The sequence below is a fragment of the Ambystoma mexicanum genome, chromosome 6p, assembly GCF_040938575.1.
Source record: "Ambystoma mexicanum isolate Mex_15411 chromosome 6p, UKY_AmexF1_1, whole genome shotgun sequence".
In the NCBI taxonomy this organism is placed as follows: Eukaryota; Metazoa; Chordata; class Amphibia; order Caudata; family Ambystomatidae; genus Ambystoma; species Ambystoma mexicanum.
Window position 1 is genome coordinate 522,971,980 of NC_090935.1, and position 27,269 is coordinate 522,999,248.

The window sequence follows — 27,269 nt, forward strand, 5'->3', positions numbered from 1 at the left end:
CAATGGGGACGTGTAGTCTGAAACCTACAAAATTGTAACGTGTGCAGCCCAAGTGCCTTTCCCACTTGACCAGTATTTGTAGTCCTGGGTACATCACTTTACTTATATGGGTCTTATTACCTTTAGTAGCCACAAACGGGACCACTTGGAAGTGATTTTCAGTATGCACTGCACAAAGCCTCACTCATACATGGTTTATTAGACCACAGTGTTTGTTCCATTTATAGAGTGCAAAACATGCTGAATTGTCCCCCAACTTACTCATGTGTCTTGTCACTTGTGAGCCATGGTTTTCACCTAATAGGAAAGTCGGATACATTATCTAGTATTTAGTGGTGAAAGGGGCGTGCCTTGTGGCATTATTCTTGACTGTGTACGGATTGTACCAGCACCATTTATTTTACTGGCCTTATGCGTATGGGCTGAGCTGATGGAGACTCCATCTACTACTCTGTAGGTGGGCGTGGTGGTGGTGGTGGTGGTGGTGGTGGTGGTAGCTCATACTGGTCTTAAACATGCAGGAAGCCTGCTTGGACAAGATGCTTGCCACACACCCCTTTTATGTTTCTCTTCATTCTCTCTCCATCCACGACATGTGGTTGCTGCTTATTGCTCCTACTTATGACTGTTTGGGGACAGAGGAAAGCACTGTAGGCCTTAATCACGCTAGCATCTCTGCAAAACAACAAGCTCCACGTATGTGTCAAACAATGACGAGAAGCAGGTTTCCTTGTCAGTTTTGTTGTTCAGTGTTTTAAAGGGTTGAAAGTACAGTTACAAAACCCAAAGATGATTATTTTTTTTATTTTTATTTTTTTAGAATTAAATTACTTTCAGTTCACGAATGTAGTTCTAGAAAATGTAGCCATATTCACTCTTAATTCTAATGACGGTTTATAAAGATTGGTGAACTTTTTAAGTCCTCTATGAGACAGTATTATGTTGGCCTCTTCAGGGGATTCATAACTGAGAATATATGTGGTTGTTTCTAAAGGGCAGACTGGACTCCGATACCAGCTTCGGCTCTTAAAGTGTGGGCAATTAATTTTAATGCACACGCAGTTTCTTCCAATATTGGGAGCTCAGGTACAGGTTTTGTGTTAGAGGGCAGGATGACGGGTATGGGTTTTGAGGTTGTGGTTGGAGAGGCAGGAGGCCAGGTATGTTTATTTTGCCAGCTCTGTTTGGCTTTGTGACTCAGCTCTACCCAGGAATTGCCTTGCTCCTCACCTCTGCATTGGACCCACCTGCCAGAAACGTGCTGCAATACGTCATAAAGAGTACGGGCTTCAACTCCATTCAACTAAGCCTCTGACTATTAAAACAAATGGAAAAAACATATTGATATGTAAGTAACTTGGTTTTACTCACCATAGTGACATGTATACTCATAATCTGTAGTCCTCGTTCCTCCATACCATGGTTCACCCTGGGCACAACATTCCACCTTTTTGGACACGCGTTGGTGCTGTGAGACCTCTATTGTGGCCATTTGCCCAATATGGATGCTTTTTAACGTAGCATACAGTCCTCCCTACATCCCCCTCAAATGTCTAATATTGTCTGCAAATGAAAAGGACCTGCGCTAACACTTCTTTGCATGGGCCCAAGCTCTATTTTTAAGATCAATTGGTGCTCTGGTTCTGCTTCTCCAGTCTGTTCGCTCAATATGGTGGAAAGGGGACTATGGGCTAGGTGTACAAGAGACACTAAGGTGTGCCTTTTGCTTTTTAAAGCTTATTGATTTACTGTTACACCGATGATATGTGAATCATTATGCTTATCAGTCGGCAAGATCATTTGTCACTAAAGAAAGGCTACTCACGTTGGATGAATAAGGCATTTCTCAGACTTTGTTCGTAATAGGAGTGTGCAAAGTTGTTAAATTTGGGCCTCACCTTTTCTGTAAGCAAGATCCGTGGTGTCCAGTTGAAACCCCATTCAGGAAAGCACTTGCAGTTGATTTCTGTTTTTAAATGTTCCCTTTTATCGGCATTGTTGCTGCATGGCATTCTGAGGTTTTGTTAATAGTCCATCAATAGATTGAGCAACTTCAGCCTTTTTCTTTAGCAGGTTCTGGAAGGGAAACATCCAAAAAACCGAGCTGCACCTGGTTTCACTGACATTAGCATTCAGAGGTTATGTCATGATGAGGCTGGTTTGTACAAGAACTCATCTTTTTGAGAAGGGTTGATGTCCACCAAGGGGGAAATTATGCAAGCCAGTAATGAGAAGACTAGATGGACTCAAGCTTTGAATTAAAAATTGCATGCATTTTGTATAAACTTGTACTATAACCTTTGTATTACTATATTCTAAGACTAAATGAAGGGACGTAATCAATGTGACATACAGACTGTCTTAAACATTTTCTTAAAAAACCTTTTTCCAATTTGCTTCATCTTGACGCTGCAGAGTAAAGGAATTTGGAATTAGTCCTTCGGATATTCCCTTCTCCCAGGGTAGTGGCAGTCGCTCTGATCTGTCTCCTTCCTATGAATATGACGACTTTTCTCCTACACTCACCAGGTCTACTTCATTCTGTATATTGTCTATTGCTACACTATATTTATTTACTTTCCTGAATGATTTACAAGAGTTTTATTTTGACGGTGTTCCTATAATTTGCTTTTAGTTGCACTTTATCATTTACAGATTGCTCGTCATTGTACGTTGGTATAATTTAATTTTTCTTTCAAGTGTAAGTTGCACGAACTATCTTTATTTTCGGCACATTATTCTACATATTGCTTCTTTATATTTATGTTCTAGAATTGGTGATGTCATTCTTAATTGAGGAGGTTCGTAGAATAGTTAATTCATTTCAAAGGCTTTGCAAGCTCAAAAAACATTGGCACTGAAATGTTTGAAGAAGTTTTAAGTTTACAGAAATGTGTTAGCTGAAAAGTAAATGTACTGAGTACAAAAAAGTGAAATCACATTAAAATAGATTTTGAAGATCATCTGCACTGGTTTGAGAATGCTGCGTTGGCCACTATTTTTCTCATTGTGAATAACATTTGTATGTATTGATTTGTATAGTGCTAACTATGAGACAGTCACTATATCATACCACAAGAGGGGGCGGGTGGGAGGCAGGACACATTCCAGAACAGTTATGTGAATGGGAGAGACCATGTTAATGTGCAAGTCACAAGTACATGAAGTTTCAGCGAGACATTCAGTGCAGGTTCAAGTTAAAACGGCGTTGTAGGTCTCACCTCCAGACTGACTAGCCACCTTGTTTTGAATTAGTTTCATCTGGGGGGTGAAGTATTTATGGAGTCTTAACTAGAGACTTACAGGAGACCGGCTTTGATAAGGCTAAAGCTATTTTCGCTTCGGTTTTGTGCGCGTTGCTGTCATTCTTAATTGAATGACAATACGTCATAAAGAGTACGGGCTTCAAGATGTGTAAATGGAAATGCAGTTTAAGACTAGTATCTGAGGAGCGAAAGATGAGGTTGACCGATCAAACCCCAAAGATTTTATCCTGGGTGACTGGAACATGATCAGGATCCATGGTGACAGGCCGAGGCAAGGGAAAGGGCAGAAGGAACTGTTGAACCCAGGTCTATAATAGCAGTCTTCGCTGAAGGAAGGCAGAAACCATTACTGTGGCACTTTACTTTAATGTGCAAAATACAAATTTTGGGAAGTCTCGTCTAAAGTTATGGACATTCTCAAGTTAAACAATTGGTCAGATTATTCATTGTAATTGGTGAGAAAACTTGACACATCAAAACCAACAAAATAGTACCCTGATTTTTAACATCTGGTTAGACAAATTCTATAGATGGCCAGTTCCCATTATTTTTAAATGGACCAGGCAAATTGGTCCTGTTACATAATCAACCGATGAATGTTTAAATGTAGAGGGGTCAGATGGGGGGTAACCGGTATCACGTTCAACTTGTTCGGGATTGATATTGTAAGGCATATCTTTTCCGTCCCTCCCGCGTCTTCCTCATGGTTCTGTACATATTAAAATGACTGAAGAGCGTGGCATGGTGTGGCTCTGTTCCCCTGATTATACAGAACATTAGTCATTGTGAGTAGCGCTGGCTTCTAGAGCCACTCTGTGATGGCGTGGGAAAGGGGCATGTGTGTCCTTTGTTCTAAATCTCAACAAGTCCTTGTGAAAAGTAATGATCTCCTGTTCCATCCACAGTACGGCCCAGTTAGTGGGCAGTAGTTTGGCACCATATTAAAGTTGGCTTGTATTTTTCCAGGAACTTAACAGCAAAATGTGTGTTTGCAATGGGGCGATAATTGGAAATGTTAGGAAGAATGTAAGTTGGTTTCTTTAGAAATGTGGAGATCAGATATTTTGTTTTAATGACTGTGCAAGGCTCCCATGCAAGATGGAGCTATTAACGTCTGGAAGTGAGGGATGAAAGACTTGATGTGAAGAAGCCTTTGTTTTGAAAACTGTCATGACAATTTCTTCTGATGTCTCCGAAACCTGCACAAATACTGGGGGGAGAGGTTCAAGGGTTGGAGGAGCAGTTGCTTGGACGTGGCCTGCAATTGTGGCTTGATTAGACCTTCTCTTGTTGGTAAGGCAGGAGGCCCGATTGTTATCCACGGCCTGGTAGCTGTTGCCATCAACCTTGGTTTCCGTCTAGTTTCTCAACTCTTTATGAATGTGAAGGAAATTGGCTGAGGTGTTTGTGCATCTTGCAATTCTATAATGGCAAAAGACCTTGTGTTTGTCACTTTGTATCCCCATTGATACATGGGGTATGCCAATTTGTCCTGGGGATCCTTGCCCTTTTTCCATTTGTGCAGGGCCAGTTTTGTGTCCCTGTTTCTCAGAGCTTGTGCCTGTTAGGCTTCTAGAAGAGCTAAAAGTGACAAATGTTTAAACTAATTTGTGGAACACTTAATTCAGAATTTCTTGAGACACAATCCAGTCCGTACTGGATCCTACTCTCCTAAACCGGAGTGTGCCTAACTCCAGGCCACTGTCTGTGGCTCTATCAAGGCATAACTTTACTGGACTGCTTCCCAAAACTACGCCTAGACCTTCCTATGACGTATAAGCTGAAAAGTGAGTGTATACAGAGTACACTAATGTGGCTAACACTGGAGGACGTCCAAGTATCTCTCAAAACATATGTAAGCTGAACCGAGTTCTGGAGAACTTCATTGGCACCGCCGATACCACAGGTTCTGGGACACAACTTGCATGTCCTGGTGCCAGCATAATTAGTATGATAACCCGCCAGCTTATACCAAGTCGATCTCATCCCTCTGTCTGTATTCCCCCCTGAGAAGTAAAAATAGGCTCAATGCTTCTTGGAACTGTCTGCTTCTGACAGTTGATAAAATGAAGTGGCTACAGATAAAGTGCCGAGCATCTTCATTACTCATCTGATGGATTGCATGACCTTTTGAGAGGCTTATGCCCTTCCACAGCGGGTTTGTAATTGGGCTGTTTCATCTCCTCTTTCTGAGAGGAATAGGTTTGTTTAGCCTGTTTTTTAGAATATTGCCTGGACCAGGCCTTTGCCTGGGTATTGGTTCTTTGTGTGCATGCCCCCTAAACTGGCTTCTCACCTTATGCCCAACCTATTTACATAAAGTGATGTACATACCCTTATTTACCTAGCACTGCTGGGCGATAAATGCCTGTCCCTTGGTCCTCTAGGGATTTCCTACTGAATTCCCTTTCTGCTCTGTTTCTGCTCGGGGTAATTGCTACTTTCATAGCTCCAAAAGATTGGCCTCCGATCTCCACCACGCCCTGATTGCTCATCCTGCGAAGGCACAGACTTCATTTGGGTCTACGATTAGTTACATCAGTGGCAGACAAAGGCCAGTATCACATGACCAGGGCTTACTTGTCGGCATGTTCACAACGACTGACCTTTAAATGGTGTGGGTCCACTGTATATATTTTTTTTATACCATGTCCCAGTTCTACAGGCTATGTTTTTGAGTCCAGCAATTTTACCGAGTGTGAATGGGGTTTAAATATATGTAACTCTGTCACATAAGATGGGTGTTTTAGGCCTACAACAGCATTTCCTGGCATTTGAAACAATGTCTGACTGAAGTGGTGATCGATATCTCAAGAGTCATTGGTAATGTCTCTTGGCAGCCCCTTCTAGAGTGTCTTGTTGTTTTGGCTACTCTGAGCAGCCAGTGGTAAAAACCCTGCCTGCACATTCCTCATCTTGGATATATTCTCCCAGCTTCAGTCTTCTTTACTATTTCCTGGACTACGAAATGAAGGTGTAGCAGCCTTCCTCTTCATCGGTACCAAACTAAAGCAGATGCCATCCTAGCCAGATGCAATGCTACTACAAAATGTAGATGCCCTTATCATACATCTCTTACAACATTCTAGAAAATGTAAGGTCTAAGTCTTAAAGACCTAGATGGTGATAAGAAAGTCTTTCTCGTAATGAGTACGACACAATGCAGAGCAAGGTATGAGAAGTCTAGGTTTATAGTAAATCCTTTCTGGTGGTAGATTTGTTTACAGTCTCTGTGGATTACCAACCCCCAATCCAATTTGGCAGCAACAATTTCACTCTCTCTACACACATTCCCCACTCAAGTAATTGCCAACTTCCTCAGCCTATAGATTCAAGGATAAGAGACTTGAACTACTGCAATAGCTATGACTGTAAAAACCGCATCCAGAGAAGGAAGCAGGATAAGCCCTCTCACAGGCTGGGGCCACTTATGCACCAAAGCATCTGCAAGGACTACATTTGTTAGTCGGGAATCTGATTCCCCCACCAAATCCTCTTCTGAATACATTCATTTTCTCCAGAATTTCCTGATATCCCAAAGCTGGAGCTGTGATCGATAGATGCCTAGATTCCCCTCTGTTGAGGGTACCACTCTGTTTCTGATTAAGAAAAGACAGGGATAATGGAATGTTTGCAGTATCCTGGACCATGATTTATTTAAACTGTTCCTACCTCCAAATCTCTCAAGATAATCGCTGTAGTTCAAAGTTGATGCCCTTTAGTGGTGCTACTGATATTATGCAATAACCCTAAGAGAACTGTCTCGTGCACCTCAAGCTAAAGGTTGCACAATACGTTGGGGGCTGTTTGACCATTCGTATTACTTACGCAATGGTGCCAAATTCAATCTTAGATCAGCCCCTTATGCAGCCACTACGCTTATGAGCTGCACAGCTGCTCTGTCAGCCACATCAATTCGTATTTCTTGCTGGTGCTCTTATGATCTCTTTCCAACTCTATTTACTCTGTGTGGTGTTGGACTTGTTGTTTTAACTTAGTCCTTTGAACAATGTATGGAATTTCTTTGATCTCACCCAATAACCTCGGCCTCATTGCGGCTGTAATCGATAGACTGTGACAACAGAAATGGTTCAGTTTCCCCAAAGGCACACTGTTCTGTGGCATGTCTCCTCCTACAACCAGCTATCGTTTCTCCACTGCATGCTAGCCATCTTTGGTATTTATACTAGGGCCATAAGCTCCTGTATCCTAAGAGTTGACCCTGCTTGAAATCTGATGGCTGGCTGTTTCCCATAAGAGTAAATTGGATGTGGCTGTTTTCAGATATGGTCATGGCTACCTCAGAGGGCTACAGTTGCCGAAGCCAAATATGACCAGTTTGTGAATGGTGTATGAGATTCAAGGGCTGAAAGGAAAACTGAAGAAACGTGCAGATGTTGAATGTGGTATTCCCTAGTGATTAGGAGTTTGACAAAATATGAAATAAATGCAACTCTTCGAGACCTGAGTTTGCCCTGTTGTCACTCTATTCTATATATAACCCTAGTTCCTGGAGCCTTAACACGCTTCCAAGACTTGTTTTGACAGTGACTCGTCCCACAATTTGTGGACATAGAGCTCCAAAATTAGCAGAGGAAACGAGAACTGGAAATCACTTGTCTTGAACCAGTGAGCATAGCCCAGTCTAAGTCCTCTAGAATCTCATGGTTCCAGGAAAGCATTACCAACATGTTGTTATGGCAACCTGGCATGAAGAGACAGAAGCGCTAAACATAAAGAGCGCTGCAACAGAACTGTGGTTGCAGCCCAGCCGCAAACAACAAAGAGCAAGTAAACGGACAACAACTCAAAAGCAATGTTGGTACTCCGAGAAGGCCATTTCCTACCTAAATTGTCTCAGCTGGATAGTTTACTTCTCTTGGACCAAAGGAGTTCCTTCATTGAATTGGACACCTACATAATATCCCTGCATCACTGAAACCCACCCCAAACTCTCACCTGGGGATGACCAGAGCATTGTCCATCAGTGGAAACGGCAGAGAAACAGTCAAAAATATCAAAATACGAGGATCCCAGCACTGAAATGTCCTTTGAAAAGATGAATCTCGCAGTTCATGTCCATCAGTAACATTGGGCTGTTTCTTGAACGTTGGGTCCTGTACTTACCAATGGGTGCTTATCAGCATGAGGAACAGGGGCGTGGCCTGATGTCCACGGAGTGAGGACGCGAGTTCCCTGAGCTCCGTCTGGGCCGCAGCAGTCCGATCCTTTTCAAGGTGATTCAGCCCACAGACACCGCATCCGAGGAGATCCACCGGCGGCCGAAGCGGGAGACCTTGTCTTCCACCCAACCCCGACGAAAATCGGGGCCTGAGAAGCTTCTACCGCGACCCGGCGCTGGCTCCCCCTTCTTCCCGGGCGAGGCACACAAGATGGCGGCCGCCTCACGTTGATAACCCAGCGGCTCGCACTGGATCCGGGAGCCAGCGACTCGCTGACTCGAGCAGTCCCTCCCTGCAGTCGAGTGCACCCCGGCTCGGGCCACTCGAGGGCACCGTCAGGACCCGGTGCAGCAGCCAAGAAGGGCCAGGAGGAAGATCGCTACGCGGCCGATAGACACGGGGGAGAGGGTGGCGACGGCATCAAAGAGGCAAGATGGCTGCCGCGAGGAACAAAGCCAAGCACGCTACTCTGGACCCCTTTGTAACATCCAAGCCTGCTGCTCAATCCACACCGAAGACCTCACCAGCACAAGATGCCCCTGGGGATGAGACCAGACATAATCAAGTGCTTGAGGCGATCGCGGCCCTGAGGACATTCATCGATACGAAAATCGGGGAGGTTAAGACGGACATACAACTTATCAGGCAAGATGCCCGCAACTTAACGGAGCGCGTCACCATAGTCGAATCCTCCCAGAAGGACATCTCAGATGAGACGACGTCTCTACAGAAAGAGGTAGCGGACCTCAAACGGAAAGTGCACTTCTTGGAGGCGAGATCCGAAGAAGCAGAGGGTCGGGCCAGACGGAACAATATCAGGATCCTGGGCGTACCGGAGGGGTCGGAGACCATGGACCCGACGGCTTATGTGGAGTCCCTGATACAGCAGGAAGTAGGGGTGTCGAAACTCTCGCAGGGATTCGCCATTGAAAGAGCTCATAGATCCCTCCAGAAGCGCCCCCCGCCTGGATCCTACCCCCGCCCCATCATCGCCAAGGTCCTCAATTTCCGCGACCGAGAGGTGATCCTGAAATTCTCGAGGGAAGGAGGTATAATCGAGCGGGGTGACTCAAAGATTACCATCTACCCCGACTATACCCAATCGGTGCAGAGAGCAAGGAATTCCTTTGTCCCCATCAAGGCCCAGCTGAGGACACTGAACATAAAATACATGCTGCTCTATCCATCACGACTAAAAGTAATCCACAATGGGCGGGCAATATTCTTGGAATCACCAGAAGCGGCCACTATGTGGATGGAACACAATAACCTTGCTGAGGCTCCCAAAGAAACCACGCTAGAGGAACGCACTTAGCACGCCCAAAAAGCTGACCACATACTAACGCGGCTGGAGCACCCATTTCTTTGGTATTATACTCCAAACCGAACCGAGGCTATACCAATACTGAAGAAAAACTACCACATCAGAACGCTAAATGACTGCGGGCTCACTCGACCTCCCGCCCATGGACACAGACCACGGACCCACCGTTGACCAGTGCAGACCTCTTTCCTGCACACAACCACTCGCGCCAGAGACCTGGACTAGGTCGGACGGCGCGAGGGCCCCCGAGCACTCCACCCCGGTGGCTGAAGCTGGGTGCATTAGTTTTAGTTACTTGTTCCAAGTTGTTATTGTTATGACTGTCCCAACCCGGATGAATAAAGATTTCCTGGGCCTAGGCGGGCCTACCCACCCCACACAAATGGCTCATCACCCACCCTACAATACGGCTCATGCAACACTGGGAGAAGGGGTGGCACTCCCCTCATCGAGGAACCCACTTATGCAATGGCAGCAAGACTCAAGCTAATTACATGGAACGTTAGAGGGATGGGAACATACATAAGAAGAAACCGGATTTTTTCTTATCTAAAGAGGAAAAAAATATCATTGGCCCTCCTGCAAGAAACACATCTCACCTTGGAGGCCACAGACAAAATCCTGAAATACTGGGGAGGCCAGGGTAGCGGCGCATCCTTCTCAAAGTACGCAAGAGGAGTCTATACATGGGTGAGCCCGGACACACCATTTCAACAAATGGGAACGGAGCTGGATAAAGAGGGCAGGTATGCAATAGTGTGGGGCATGCTTGAGAACACTCCCCTGTGTATAGTAAACTCGTATTTTCCCCAGCACAATATACCCTCACACATCAAGGACCTATGCGCAAAATTGCTGCACTACCGAGAGTATACGTTCATATGGGGGGGGGACTTCAACTCTATTATGAACCCGGAACTGGACAGATCGACAGCTCCACGCATGCCCCATAGCGCCTCTCCTGGGGCCCTCCCCAGGATGGTGGCAGACCTACACCTGACGGACATCTGGAGAGACCTCCACCCCTCGGATAGATCATATTCATTCTACTCGGCTCCCCATAGCCTCCACACGAGACTGGACTACTTCTTCATCGCCAACGAACTAACCCCGCAAGTTGAATTGGCAGAATACATGGGCAGAACAATATCTGATCACTCCCCCTTGCTGTTGCAGCTCTCCCTCAAGGGCCCCCGCCCCCCCATCCCGACGTGGCGCATGCCATCAGATGCCTTGACCGACCCAGCATTCAAGGAAACCCTAAGAGAAAAGCTGGAAGAATATTTAGCGATAAATAAGGGTTCGGTCGAGAAGTGGAGCACGCTTTGGGAGGCGCTGAAAGTAGTGACAAGGGGGGAGATAATCGCCGAGGCGGGCGGGATCAGGCGACAACTGAGGAGAGAACTGGAGGTCGTGGAGGAGAGAATAAAGCGACTTGAAAGTGGCGCCCCACCAACCACCGAAAGGGAGGCTGAACTGAAACTGATCAGAGAGGATTGCAGGGAGGCATGGGAAAGACTCTCGAAGTTTGACTTCTCTGTGCGCACCTCGAAGGCCCACAGGGAAGCTGACAAACCGGGCAGAATACTCGCATGGCTATGCAGGAAAGAGCACCCGAGACAGGCCCTCAAGGAGATCAAAGATACGAACGAAAAGACCTGCAGAACACGACAAGAGATTAATGATACCTTCACGGAATTCTATAACGACCTATACACTCATGAGACGAAGGTCCCCATAGCAGATATAAAGGATACGCTGGCTGAGGTGGGACTGCCTAGGCTGAGCCAGGAACAACAGGACAAACTTGGGGAGCCTATTACGGTGGAGGACATCACAGATGCAATCAGATCCCTCTCCACAGGCAAGGCTCCTGGCACAGATGGACTCATCCCAGAATTCTACAAGGCCTACGAGGAGATCACCTCTCCTATACTACACGCAGTATATACGGAGGCATACGAGTCGGGCACTCTCCCTAACACTATGAGAGAAACCCTCATCGTCCCGATGCTCAAGCCAGGCAAACCAGCCGATAGATGCGACTCATATCGCCCACTGGCGCTCCTAAACTACGACGGCAAAATATTGACGACCATATTGGCCAAAAGGCTCTCGAGGGTGATCGGTTCCCTGGTACATGAGGACCAGAATGGCTTCGTTCCGGGGCGTAACACCTCCGCCAATCTCAGGAGGCTCCAACATATCATTTCACAGACGTCCGAAAGCGAGGAAGATCTAGCAGTACTCTCACTGGATGCCATAAAAGCCTTTGACTCTATTTACTGGGAGTGGCTGATCGAAACCCTGAGGGAGTTCGGACTTGGCGAACACTTCATCCGCTGGATAGAGGTCCTGTACAGCGACCCATTGGCAAGAGTTAAAACGGGTGTCATGATATCGAGGGCCTGGCCCATCCAGAGGGGTACCAGACAGGGATGCCCACTGTCTCCAATGCTGTACATTCTAGGCCTGGAGCCGGTGGCAATATACTTCAGGAAGCAGTTCTTTGACGCTGGCATCAGCATTGGAGGATCAGACAACATCATCTCGTTATATGCCGACGACGTCCTCCTATACCTGCGCGACCCCTTGGAGAATGCCCCGATTGTATTGGATGTTCTGGACAACTTTGCAAGATACTCGGGGATAAGATTTAGCAGGCAGAAGTCTTGCGCGTTCCCACTAGCAAGACTGAAAAATAAACCTGAGGAGGAGCTTCCTGAGATCGGGATCCGTTGGCAGGTGGACACTTTTCGATACCTAGGCCTCAACATCACACATTCACCAATATCCACCCACAAAGCCAACACGGAGGCCGCAATGGGCGGAGTGCGGAGATCCATACAGTTCTGGTCAAAGCTCCCGCTCTCCATGATGGGGAGGGCGGCGATAGCTAAAATGATAATCCTCCCCAGGTTCCTCTACTATTTCACCAACGTGGTGTATTACATTCCCCCACCCTTTTTCAGGACACTCGACTCTCTGATCAGGGACTTCCTCTGGGGACGAGCCCGGCACCGACTCACACTGAATACCCTCACACTCCCTTACGCAGAGGGCGGCATTCAGCTCCCCGACTTCCAGAGATACTTTCTGGCGGCTCAGTCGACACACCTGGCAAAATGGCTCTCAGATGAACCTTCAGCTGAGCTAGAACTTCTATCCCACTCCTCTTCACCGCTGTACCCCAAGGAGCTACTCTGGAACCCCCGACTTGGACCCCCCAACCCACCCACTATACTAGAGGTTGGAAGGCGGGTATGGAACAAGGTGAGATCCATGGCGGGCCTGCAACGCTCTTATACACCCGACACCCCCATGATGACGGATGTCTGCAAAACCTCCACCGACCTGGCAACTATGAGGAGATGGGAGAACCATGGTCTCTACACATGGGGGGACATGTTTCATGATGGCCTCTTCAGGGACTTCGAGTCGCTTCGAGAAGGAGATGGACTACCACTGGGCCATTTCCTCTGGTACCAAAAAGTGAGACATGTGGCCAGAAAGAACTGGGTCGCATGGCCTGAGGAACCAGAAACTCACCCCCTCCTGAGAGAAATGTATGACGTTGGTGACGGATGGAGACCGACGTCCAGGTTGTACACTCAACTGAACGATCGACCCAACCCAAAGAGCGCCCGGCTGAAGGTAAAATGGGAGGCAGACCTCCGGACTGAAATCACAGAGGCCGAATGGGCGAGAGCCCTGATATATCCAAAGGAGGTATCCAGAAACGCCAGGTTTAGACTGATCCAACTGAACGTACTCTACAGAACGTATATGACCCCTCACCGGATATCCACGTTTAACAACAAAGCGGACTCAAGGTGCCCCTGGTGCTCCTCAGACCTGGCGGACATGATTCACATGTTTTGGACCTGTTCCAAATCTCAGAAACTCTGGCAGGCCGCTGAACGGACCTGCAGGAATGCTGGCCTAGAAACTTACGAGTGGACACCCAAGGAGTGCCTACTGGGCACCTATCCGAGACTTGGTAAAATCAAACACTTGACGAAGCTTATGGATATGGCCTGCCTTCTAGTTAAGAGAACAATTGCCATGGCCTGGAAGGCCCCAGCGGGCCCCAGGTATGACCCCTGGATCAGGGAAATGGAAAGATGGACTACGGCTGAGACTGTAGCCTGGGAGGAGGGAAACAAATGTGGCGGCGACGATGTGAGCAATGTGCTGGAGGCCTGGAAAGCCCTCCTTAGAGACATGGTCTTTGCAACGAGCTACAAACCTCCTTGAACCCACCCCCCTTGCATCCTAGAAAGCAACAGACACTACAGATTAGCCCACCACACCCAAGGGCTCCACCCAGCAACTGTACTGAGGGAGCAAAGCCGATACCCGCCTCCGGACCCACCCCCCGAACCTGGCGACATTGATTAAGAAACCACACCGAGAGTTGGGACAGTCACTGTTACTGTTATTGTTATTTCTTTTCTCTTCTTTTCCCTTTCTTCCTTAGTTTGTTTGTTCTTTATTAATAGTTTTGTCGTTGGTTATAAGCTGATCACCATATCACATTTACGCCAGTTATTGCATTTTGAATGTAACTGCTTTCAGAATCTTATCCTTGTACAAGTTTACTCACAAATGCCAATAAAGACATTTAAAAATAAATCAGCATGAGGAACAGTATTCCGCTCAACAGCAGCAAGCTGATGGGGCTTCCATGACTCGCAATCTCATCAGCACAAGCTCCTCTACATAAATGTCCTGAAACTGAGGGTAGTTTTGCCTTAGCGTTTCTTCCACCCCGTGATTAAGAGCATCACTTTCAAACACCAGTGCAGTGTTTTTCATCAAACAAGTTGTTTTTTGTCATTCATATATCTTTAAGGTGGACATATGAATGTGTACTCTGCATCATCCACATATACAGTTTAGCTGATGGCCTATATACTCCAACCCAGACCACCTCAGAAGACTTATGCGTGCAAGCTTAACTGCTTAATGATCTCCCTCTTCCTCGGATTGTAGGGGTCATCCAGGAATAGATCTGTTTTGAGCCTAGTGAACACTCCAAGTGCAGTGAGCATGCATCTTGGATAGGCGAGGACACCTTTTTTGAGGACTGCTTTTCTTCTCGGTCTTGCTCCCTTAGTCCTTTCCGTTGTATTCACCTTAGGGCATTGCATGATTGAAGTGGCTCTTTTTAATTGCCAAATTGGTTCCGATTTTCAGACCTATTTGATCTGGAGACACGGTTCTTTGCCTCTTTCTTCTGCTTAAGAGGAACCTCTTTTTCACCAGCCTTAATCCTAGTGAAGATTCACTGTTCCTGAGAAACTAGTTTAGAGCAGTTTTGGTCCTTCAAAAGGAGATCTGGAAATCTTCAAGCTGCTATAGCGTACTCCACTGGCTCAGGTTTCATCAGTGGGCCTTATCCAACAGAGTCTACCTCTTGGTGTGTATTCTGGTTAATGTGCTGTCCGTTCTTTCTTCTCCTGTATCGGAGTAGATTCTATGGCTCCTACGTATCTTCTGTTGTGGTGTATAAGAATGATAAAGGAATGCTTAAAATGTTCAATTCCCTATTGTAATGTTCCACTTAGAGTCCCCAGTTATTGTCTTCTGTGAACTGGAATATTAGCCATTTGAATTCATGGTCATCAGTCAGCCATAGAGTATTTCTCTTGTCATGGCTGTGATATCTAAGACAATTAAAATATTTTTTTTATGGTTCATAGGACAGTTACTTGGGTTTTCCAAAGATGGAAGCCTGAACATTGAATAATCTCTCGCGTTTTAAACAGACTGGTTTTCTGACTGGGTTTGTTGCCTGTGGTGATTCTCCTGGCAAACTATCTCACTGGTGTTTTTGGAATGCTTTGCTAAGAAGGTGATCTCTCCCATTCAAGGTTTTTGTGCCATGTTGTCCGGACCCAGGTTGATTTAGTGGGATTCTAGCACCACCTTTCTTTTGGTGTCATTTTGCATGCATGTCGGCAGTTAGCAAGGTGTATTGTATGCTCTGCACCGTGGAGGTTTGGTCTATTAGACTCTCAGTGCGCATGTTCCCTGCAATAGCTGTATTCATGAATCTACAGATAAACTGCCTTTTATGCCATCTTAATTTTTCTGCTTTAGAAACTTCGGATTACTCTGGAGGAAAGAGAGAACTGCTGGTGCCAATAAGTAAGAGACTCACTTTAATAACTCCTGTTAAGTTAATTCTAAAGCCACCCTTCTCTGGGGTTTTTTATCTATCGACCCGGGGTTGGTTTTTATTCTTTGCTATGGGCTTAAAAGAATACAGAAGTAGGTAGATGGTGGCCACAACCGATGGCTGGGAATATGCTCCGTCTCCTCTTTTTGAAATTCTATTGCCGTTACATTGGCCAGTAGACCAACTCTATATTGGATACAACGCTGGGCCACACCAGAGTTGTCCAAGTATAGAGATGCTATATGAGATGTTATTGCAACCAGGTGGAAGAAACATCCAGTGGTGTAACCTCGTTTGGGAAGAATTGCCTACTTTGGACTTGAAACATCTATGGTCTGACCCTGTCTCTATAAACTTGCAGACAAAACCCCTGATCTAGAATGAATATCTGTTAAGGTCACAGCGCAGCATTGCTAGCTATGTTACATCATTGACCCAGGCCCGGGAATATCAAAATTGGACACTAACTTTGGACAAGGAAGTTTACCTGGATAAAATGACCTTACCACTGATGGAGATCATAGCTTATGAAGCACAGGTTGGGACTGTTGACCTTAAACTCGCTACTTTTTAAATGGGGTGTAACTGAATCGGAGGTCTGTTCTGTCTGCACTTTTGGGAGGGGAAGATATTGCACACTTTATATATATCATTTTCTGAGGCTTGTGAAATCGTCTTAGATCACATTCTGTGCATAGGCTGACATCTAGTGGAAGTATTTCAGTTTGTTTTTCGAACTCGAAACTGGGCGTCGACACAGGGCGTGCCAGTAATACTATCCCTAATGTGACTTCCACTGTACCCATGATCCCTCACGCGTGTAGGACCCTCAGATTGTTACTTGTCGGAAGCATTGCGCGGAGTTCCCTGGTTTCAAGCCATTTTGACAAAAAATGTATATTAATTTCCCCGTTCTTTCACTACCACGTCGAGACATTGAAGATCGACGCAAGTCCGAAGAACAAACAACCGTCGAGAGATGCACAACAGACTTTGGGCCTTGGAAGGCCTCTGGCCTTGGCACTGCAAGTAGGGAGAGTGGGGGGTGGAAACATACTCTACACTCTTTATATTCCTGCACACACTAGCCCGCTGCCATAAGGTGACATATGGAGAGTACTCTATTTAAATGTTGCCCCAAGTACAACCGCAAGTACCCTTGGGTTGAGAATAACGCCACCTGTAATCTCTGCTTGCCGAGGGACCACCCCGAAGCTAACTGCAGAGCATGTAAGCTTTTTAAAGCCAAAACACTCAAGGACCACTCCACTAAACATTGAGCCCACCACGCCAGGCAGCTCGAAGCCATGGGTCCCTTCAGTGATGGCAGCGACGCCGCCCATTCGGACGGCGAGGGCACAGGGGTGTCGAAAGACACCCAAGCGCTAGTCCCCGACCTCGGAGGATTGTCCGGCAGGGCAGTTATGGGGAGCACACCCGGCGCCATGAGCGCTACCCTTTCTTCTTCTACATCTAAACACACGAGACTCGACATTCGTGTCGAGTGCGCGGAAGAAAGAGGCACGTAGAAAGCGGTCCACCGATTCGGTGTCCTCTGGGCGTTCCAGGTCGAGTTGCTGCACGACACATGGCAGCCGTCCACAGTTGCCAAGAGTGCCTCGCTCACTAAAGTAACGGAGGTTCATTCGTCAGAAGACTAATCTGACCTCCATCCCCAAGCCTCGCACCCAAAAGTCGGCTCCAGCAGCCCGTTCGGCGTCTGCCTCTGAGTCCTGACGTGCGCACTCTAAATGGAGAGAAAGTACCCCCGAATCTCGACGCCAGGTGTCCAAAGATTCCGGAAAGGCCAAACCGTCAGGGAAACACTCACGGGAAAGGGGACAAACAGCAGAAAAGGTCTACACTTACAACTTCTGCACCCCAGGTCACAAGGACAAACGTTCGTCAGGCTCACCCCTCCCACTTCTTACAATATGAGATTAGAAGAGGAACCTCATCAGGAGGCTGTCATCCCCAGTTCCAGAGAATGGAGCACCAAGGACATAGACAGGGTGATGAGGAGAATGTCTTCCTTGGCTAATTTTTATGATTCAAATCCACAGCATTTTTCTTAGCTATACCCCTGACATTGCTACTCCTTCAGGATCCAAGGACCTCCAGCCTCCTAATAAGAGATCTCGGCTTGATACTCCAGCTCAGGGACTGTCTTCAGACCCTTACCATATTCAGCCTTACCAACAGTACGAGGATGACCCAGACGTTATGGTGCTGGACGACCAAACTGGGGTCGAGTATTATGGAGATGACGAGTACCAGGATGAGGAGGAGGAGGAAGACGAAGCGGATGCCTACAATAGGGACTCCCCGGTTAACAAGGAACCACAGGTTTCTGACTCACCTATAGATAACCAGCCCCTTCTAAATCAGGTCTTGGCTAAAGCTGCAGAGCACTTCCACATAGATACACAGGGGGCGCAGGAAGAGAGGGACTTTGCAGAGGAGCTAGTGGGGGACAAAAGACCCATTGCTCAAGCCATTCCTGTTCTCAAATCAATCCAACGTAGAATTGATCCTTCCCTTCTCAATCCTAATCTCACAAAGGCTGTGAACCCCAGAATTGACACGATGTTCAGGGCCGCCCAGTCAGACCCTCTTTATATAAGGGGTCGACTCAAGCCCGACTCCTTGGTAATCACCAACACCAGAAAGAGAGCGGGGACACCTCTCATCATCGGAGGCTCCCCCAGACAAGGAGAGCAAAAGAATCTATGGTTTAGAAAGAAAAGTAACCTCCACTTCTGCTTACTAGGAAAGGATCGCCAACACCACCACTCTGCTGGCAAGCTATAATTGCCACCAGTGGGAGCAGGTAGCTGCTCTCATTGACTCCGCACCGGAACCACTAAAGGATCAGTTGGCCCAGATTACGTCGGAGGGTAGAGCCGTGCCCGGTTGCATTCTAAAGACAACCTTTTACGCCACAGATAATGCAGGACGGCTCATTGCAGAAAGCACTGTCATTAAGAGGCACACTTGGCTAAGACAGTCAGGGTTTAAACCCGAGACCCAGGAAGCCCTTATTAACATGCCGGTGGAACCGAATGTCTTGTTTGGCAAAGCGGTAGAGGACGCACTAAAGACTGCCAAGGACGAGTATGATACTCTAAAGTCCCTGGGACAGTTGACTAATAAGCCCACTAATCAAAGAGGGAATAGTAATTTTCGCCACTCATGCGGACAAAATTCCCAGAGGGGCTCCAATTATTCACAGGGACAGGGTACATCATGGGGTGGCAACCAGCAGACTACACAGAGTTACGGCAGAGGTAACAAGAGGGCCCGTGGTAGAGGTAGAGGCAGCCCCGGCAGGGCGGCGGTACGCCTCCCGCAAAGCAGTGATGTTCCACTCAGGGTCCCTTCCCGTGCATCCCCGGTAGGGGGGCGCATTTCCAGCTTCACCCAAGCATGGGAAGGCATCACATCAGATAGATGGGTGCTGTCCACAATGTCTGCAAGATACTGCATCGAACTGCTAGAGCGACCCGCAACCACCCTCCGCGTCAAAAGATACATTCACTGTATCACCAGAAGATCCTCCACGAGGAAATCGTCAATCTTCTTGCAAAGGACGCAATAGAACTCATCCCGGGCAACCAGGTAAACAAGGGTATCTATTCAACTTACTTCCTTGTGCCAAAAAAAGATTTGAGAATGCGCCCAGTATTATACTTACGCCCTGCAAAGTATGTCAAGCCCCAAAATTGTTGCATGACTACTCTCCAAGAAGTAATCCCCCTCCTAAAAAGGGGGGATTACATGGTATCATTGCACATGAAAGATGCCTATTTTCTTATTTCCATGTTCCCAGTGCACAGAAGATTCTTGCGCTTCAAGCTGGACAGTCAGCACTACCAGTTCAAGGGTCTTACCCTTCTGTATAGCCTCGGCTCCAAAAGTATTCACCAAGGTACTGGCGGTGGCGGCAGCACACCTACGCAGGGAGGCAATCTCAGTGTACCCTTACCTGGACGACTGGCTTATCACGGGGGAGACCCCAGTAATTTGCAGATCAAACATCCAAAGAACGATCGACCTCCTCTTCGAATTGGGTTTCTCGATCAACGAGAAAAAATCAAGCCTGGTGCCAAGCACCTCCAAGCAGTTCCTAGGAGCTGTCCTAAACACTCAAGAGGGGTTGGCCTTTCCATCAGAGGAAAGAATTCGGAATCTACTACTGCAAATTCCTCTATCAGCCCGGTCGCCAGATAAGGGTGCGCAAAGCGATGCGTTTGCTAGGCATGATGGCGGCCTGTATTTACCTGGATCCCCACGCGCGCCTGCGCATGCTACCCATGCAAGAATGGTTGTTGAAACAGTGGTCTCAGGCAAGTGGTCAGTGGGACGATCTAGTGGTCGTTTTGCCAACACTTGTACAAAGTCTTCACTGATGGACAATAGAGAACCTGTCAAAGGGGAAACCCTTTTACGACCCGGAGGTACAAGCTGTAGTCACTACAGACGTGTCCCTGTCAGGGTGGGGAGCACACCTCCTCCACCACACAGCTCAGGGTCTCGGGTCTCACTCAGTGGCCAAGAAACACATCAATCTGCTAGAACTCCTGGCAGTCTTCAGAGTGCTTTGAGTGTTCGAACCCCACCTGTTGAACCTGTCAGTACAGATCCTAACGGACAGTACGACAGTGATGTTTTACATAAACAAACAGTTAGGGGCTTGTTCACCAAATCTGTCCAGGCTTGCCCAGAAAATGTGGACATGGGCACTCAGACGGAACATTTACCGATCATCTGAGCATGTTCCAGGGGATCTCAATTCACTAGCAGACGCTTTAAGCAGAGATCCCCTCCCAGAAGAACATGAATGGTGTCTATACAGAGAAGTCGTAAAGGACATCTTCTCACAGTGGGGTTTCCCCACTTTAGACCTATTTGCCACAAGCGAAAACTAGCAATGCCCAGGATTCTCATCCAGGTTCCCTCAACCAGACTCCAGGGGGAACGCCCTGTGGATGAACTGGTCAGGGATGTTTGCGTACGCTTTTCCACCAACCCCTCATTAGGAAGGTGGTCATCAAGATGCACAGGGAATCGATGACGCTCATCCTAGTTGCTCCCATGTGGGCGAGGCAACCGTGGTTCCTACACCTACGCAGACTAGCAATGTGCAAACCCATCAGACTCCCATGCTGGCACAACCTACTATCCCAGCACCAAGGTCAAACAGTGCATCCTCAACCCAGCTCAATGAACTTAGCAGCATGGCTCCTGAAGTCATAGAGTTTGGACATCTCAACCTTACCACAGAGATGCATGGACATTCTAAAGGAATCTAGGAAACCAAACACGAGGCACTGTTACTTCGATAAATGGAAAAGATTTGTTATCTGGTGCCAGAATAAGCATATCAACCCGGTTGATTGCACTCCTTCCAATATTTTCACCTACATGCTCCAACTGCTGGATGCAGGGTTGGTATTTAATTCACTCAAGGTACACCTGGCGGCGCTGTCAGCCTACACCACCTCCTATAACAAAGTTTTGTGGTGGAAAGTACCAGTGGTTAAAGCCTTCATGGAAGGGGTAAAGAGACTCCACCCTCCAATTTCTAACCCACCACCAGGATGGGACCTTGGTGTGGTGCTAAGGGCCCACCCTTTGAACCCATGCATAAAGCCAGTCTCAAACACCTCACCTATAAAACGGCCTTCTTAGTAGCCATTACATCCATAAGAAGGGTCAGTGAAATGCAGGCTCTGTCAGTGCAGGATCCTTTCTTTACTGTTCATAAGGATAGACAAACACACCCTAGATTCTCACCGAAGTTCATTTCTAAATTCCACGTTAACCAGGTCATTGAGCTTCCAGCCTTCTTCCAAGAACCCGAAAGTTCTGCTGAGGTGAAACTACACTCTAGATGTGTGAAGAGCGGTCCTCTACTATGTAGACAAGACCAGGTTGCTAAGGAAAACAGACCAACTGTTTGTCTCCGTAGCTACAGGCAGAGAGGGAGATCGCGTCTCTAAGGGTACCATCTCGAAGTGGATAGTCCATTGTATCCAGCTATGTTACTCCCTTTTAGAAATAACTCTGCCTTTTACGCCAAGAGCCCACTCTACAGGAGGCACTGGGCCACTCTGGCTTTCATTGCAAATGTACCCCTTGACACCATTTGCAAAGCAACTACTTGGAGCCCTATTCACACTTTTAACCAGCACTGCTGCTTATACGCTCATTCCAAGACAGATACTCAAGTGGGACAAGCGGTTCTAAAACATTTGTTCGCTCATGACCCTTCTCACATCCCACCTCCTTCTAACACTGCTCGCTAATCTATGCACAGCATGTGATCTAAGCAGATTCCACAAGCCTCAGAAGGGATACATTACTCACCGTAATCGTATTTCTGATGCTTGTATCTGCTTAGATTCACATGTGCTTGCCCTTCTTCTCCTCTGAGAGAAGGTGCATGGATGCTTGTAGTCTTATCTATCTGTCTGTCTGCTTGGATAATCTGTACTCGCGCTACTCCTCATGCTACCTCATGTCAGAAAAAATACATTTGAGGGGATTGGGTCCTCCGACGTATTCCATATCTATGACAGGTAATCACCACAGCTGTGCTGTTTCGGAAACTTTTTTCTGCGTCAATGACGTCGATGCGCTGTCGTCAAGGACCTCCTCCGACGTCATCCGATGTGATAAGTAGGACGCACGAAGCCCGTAGCCTCAGTTCCATTTTTTCTGCGAACGTGTTGCTTCGTGAATCTCGGTTACGCCTCGACTCTTTGGAGTTCTGTTCTTCTCGGTTCTTCGAGCCTGTTAGTTTTTGTCAGAAAATCCTTCGTAAGAAGATCTCTTCTACTTCGTCTTCGACCCCGCGTCCGGGCTTCAAGAAGTGCGGGGAGTGTGGGTCCAAGATGTCGGTGACGGACTCGCACGACGCCTGCCTCTGGTGCCTCGGGGAGGCCCACGACACAGATGACTGTATCGACTGCCAGTCGCTCATGTCCAAAGCCTTTACTGGAACTTAAGGGGTTGTTGTCAGTAGGTCGTGTGTCCAAGCCTCGGAAGTCGATGTCTGCGGGGCTTTCGACGGATGATTCGAGAGGTGACTCTCTGCGTTGTCGGAAGTCTCGTGGGTCTCCTTCTAGGAGTCAGTCTCGCCACTCCTCGGCCTCTTCAAGGCATTCTCGGAAGCGCCGACAGCGGTCGTCTTCCAGGTCCTCTTCTGAGGACTCTGCCCGGCACGTCGCTTAACCCTCCAGCCGTGCGACGCCGGAGGAATGGGCTTCCTTCGGGTAGAAAATGCTGGCGATTCTCGAGTCACAGGGTACTAAGCCGGCCGCGCCCCCGAGTGAGGTCGGCCGTGAGAGGTCGAGAGCCACGGCTCGCAAGAGTGGTCGGCACGAGTCACGGGAGAGGTCCCGTTCGGACAAGGGGACTCGTTCTCGGCGTACCCGTTCCAGGTCCCGGTCCTCGACGCGTTCGAGACCGTGTGCACCTGTGATGTCTTCGAGGAAGACATCGACGTCTGAGGCGTCGAGGGCGTCCACAGGCTTTCTCGAGGCTCCGGCTTTGAGGAAGTCGTCGAAGCCGTCGACGCTCAGGTCGTCGAAGTACACGCTCGGAGCTCCGGCTTCGAGGACTGTGTCGACGCCGTCGATGCTGGCGGCGCTGCATCTGACGTCGACGCCAATTTACTCGACGTCGTCGCCGATCCTCTCGGCGCCGATGCCTGTTCTCTCGACGCCGGCGCCGATTCCCTCGACGCCTTTCGAGGCCAGGGTGTCGGAGGTACCCCGTAGCCCTAGAAAGGCTCTGATTAAGAGCAAGCACTCTCGGGTGCCTTCTTTTCACCACCTGGAATATATTTCGGAGGTGGATGAGGATTCTGATGGCCTGGTTCCTAGTCAGGTTCCAGATGAGATGGTCTCGGGCCATAGCCAATTTGACGATTTGAGGCAGTCACTGCATGATGCGAGTGGACTGGACACCTCTCCGGAGGTGGAGTTTTGTAGGCCTGAGCCTGGCTCTCATGCCGATTCCTCGTACCGGCGCCTTATGGCTAGGGTCTCCGAGTACTTGGGATGGTCTGCTCCCCCAGGGGAGTTTGTGCAGGATGATCTCACGGACATCCTTGGTGTTGGTCCCCCAACTGACCCGGTACTGCCGTTTCATATGGATCTACAGAGAAGGGTGGCGGCGGCTTGGACTGCTCCGGAGAGTCTCCCGGCGGTGGGCAGGTCCTTGTCGCGAAAATACCGTCCAGCCAGTAGCGACCCCTGCTACTTGACCGTGCACCGCACTCGGGAGAGTTTGGTGGTGCAAGCGGCCACGGCCCCGGCAAAGCAGGCGTCGTACCCTACCATCCCTCCTGATAGGGACAACAAACGTTTAGATGGCTGGGCGAAGAAAGTGTTTTCTTCGGGTGGTATGGCGCTTCAGGCGGCCAACTCCATATGTGCCTTGTCTCGTTTCACACACACTCTGTGGAACTGTGTGCGTTAGCGGCTGAACATATTCCCGAAGGGGGCGAACGGGATGGTTTCCTTGCTATGGTCCAGGATGGTAAGGATGCCATGTGTGAGTCCGTTCAGTCGGGTTTGGACATGGCTGAATGCGTCAGCAGGTCCATGGCGGCGAGCACCGTGATACGGAGGTTTGCGTGGTTGCGGAAGTCGGGGTTTGCTCCTGATGTGCAGTCCCGGCTCCTCAACATGCCCTTTGACGGTGAACACCTTTTTGGCAGCAAGGCTGACGAGAGCCTTGAGAGGTTGCAGACCTCCAAAGCTGCAGCGAAGTCGTTGGGTGCTGCAGTTTGCCAACCTCCGCCTTTTCGTCCTAGGGGACAGCAATGGAGGGGTGGTTCCTTTCGCTATTACTCGTCCTTCAGTAAAGCAAGAGGAGCTCGCAGTCAGAGGCCAACGCAGGGGGTACCAGAGGTGGACGACAGGGTACCCGTGGTGCCAAGGCCGCTCGCACTCAGTCATGAGGCCATGTCCCATGCTTCGCCGGTTGGGGGAAGGCTGGCACAGCATCTTGTAGAGTGGCGTGCCATTACTTCAGATGTGTGGGTTCTGGAGATCATAACCCACGGCTACTGTCTTCCCTTTCGGCAGAGGCCTCACGACAATCCACCAGGGAACCTCTCTTTGAAGAGTCTGGATCCGCCCCTTGCGCAGGAAATTCAAGCCCTGCTGGAGAAAGGCGCCATAGAACTGGTGCCTGTAGCGGAGAGGAACAAGGGATGGTAGTCCCCTTATTTTTTGATTTCGAAGAAAGACGGGGGATTGAGACCCATCATGGACTTGTGCAGTTTGAACAAACTCCTGCGGAAGGACAAGTTCAAGATGGTTACTCTCTCTCAAGTCCTCCAGGCCATTCAGCTTCAGGACTGGTTGGTGTCTCTCGATGCTTACTTCCATGTGCCGATCCATCCCAAGCACAAGAAGTACCTGAGGTTCGCGGTTGGCGACTCGAGCTTTCAGTTTCGGGTCCTGCCGTTTGGATTGACCTCTGCCCGAGGGTTTTCACCAAGCTCATGGTGGTGGTGGCAGCGCATCTCAGGCAACGGGGGATTCACATCTACCCCTACCTGGACGATTGGTTGATCAGGGCGCGCTCTCCCGAGCAGGTCCTGGATCATCTGTCTGTCACCTGCCACTCCCTTCACAGGCTGGGCTTCTCCCTCAGTTTAAAGAAGTCCCATTTGACCCCAACACAGCGGCTCCAGTACATCGGAGCAGTGCTCAACACTTCCCTTGGGCAGTGTTTTCCTCCCCAGGTGAGGGCTCTTCACATTCAGCAGATGGTGCACAAGTTTCAGCATGCCCAGACGCTCCCAGCGTTCGAGTTATTGAGGTTGCTCGGTTACTTCCGCTCGCAGAGTGAGTGAGTTACAGGCACTTTCAGCTAAGCCACCCTTCACTGTATTTCACAAGGACAGGGTTGTCCTTAGAGTTCGTCGTTCTTTTCTTCCGAAGGTGGTTTCGGAATTTCATTTGAGCCAGAAGGTTGTTCTTCTGGCGTTATATCCTCCTCCACATCCTGGTAAGGAAGAGGAGAGGCTCCATAGGCTTGATCCTAGGAGAGCTTTAAGCTTTTATGTTTCACGCATGTCCCGGGTCAGAGTGGACGATGAACTCTTTATTGGTTACGCTGGAAAGCGTTTGGGACAAGCTGTGATGAAACAGAATTTGTCTCGCTGGATTATTTTGGCCATCTCGGAGTGTTACCGCTTGGCGGGTAAGGACCCACCGGCTGGCTTGCGGGCCCATTCTACCAGGGGTATGGCTGCATCTACTGCCCTGCAGAGGGGTGTTCCTATTCGCAACCTCTGTGATGCAGCCACCTGGGCTTCAGTACATACATTTGTACGTCCCTATTCCCTCTATTCCATCCGAGGACAGGATCTGGCCTTTGGCAAGGCGGTCCTTTGCTCTGCTATTTGATTGGCAATTCTAAATTTTGATTCTAAATTCTTTCCCTCCTCCTTGCTCTGGTACTGCTTTGGGTGTCTGTCATAGACACGGAATACGTCGGAGGACCCAATCCCCTCGAAGAACAAGTTACTTTCTTACCTGGTAATGTTCTTTCGATGGGATGGTCCGACGACATATTCCATATCGCTCCCTCCCTACCTTCCCCGCTGCAGAATTTCCTTTGCGATTGCAGCTTACGTTCCGCAAGGCTTTGTGTCTGACTGGCAGTAGACTGTCACACGTTCTGGTGGAAAAAACTACAACTGAGGCTACGGGCGTCGTGCGTCCTACTTATCACATCGGATGACGTCGGACGTCGGAGGAGGTCCTCGACGACGGCGCATCGACGTCATCGACGCAGGACGCAGACGCCGAAAAGAGTTTCTGAAGCAGCACAGCTGTGGTGATTACCTGTCATAGATATGGAATACGTCGTCGGACCATCCCATCAAAAGAACGTTACCAGATAAGAAAGTAACTTGTTCATCTGAGGGTCCTACACGCATGAGGGATCATGGGTACAGTGGACGTCATACTAGGGATAGTATTATTGGCACGCCCTGTGTTGACGCCCATTTTCGAGTTTCGAAAAACAAACTGTAGTACTCTGCAGTAATTTATTGACCCTTTTTCATTATATCCTATGTCTGGAAGGTCTCATAGTGGTCTTTTGATGTGGATTGTTTAGTATGTACGGTTTATGCTGAGTGCCGAAATAAGTATTTGATGATGAAATTTTATTTTCATAGTGCACAGAAATCGCTGCATCCAGAATGCCTTAACTGGTGAATTGGGCACTGACGAAAACTAAGGTTACTCTTGCAAGTATCTTTTGCTCTTTTGGATAAAACC

The 27,269-nt window shown here is 48.4% G+C and overlaps 1 protein-coding gene across 4 annotated transcripts in view; it reads left to right on the forward strand.

Moving 5' to 3' along the window:
- KIF2A (kinesin family member 2A) overlaps positions 1-27,269 on the forward strand; it is a 1,079,703-nt gene that overhangs the window by 914,870 nt on the left and 137,564 nt on the right. For 2 of the 4 annotated variants that reach the window (XM_069627334.1, XM_069627335.1), the window contains exon 17: positions 2,416-2,529. The exons of the other annotated variants lie outside the window; for them this stretch is intronic. In XM_069627334.1, the coding sequence (XP_069483435.1) occupies positions 2,416-2,529 (114 nt within the window). The remainder of the gene's footprint in view (positions 1-2,415; positions 2,530-27,269) is intronic. 4 annotated transcript variants of the gene reach the window in all.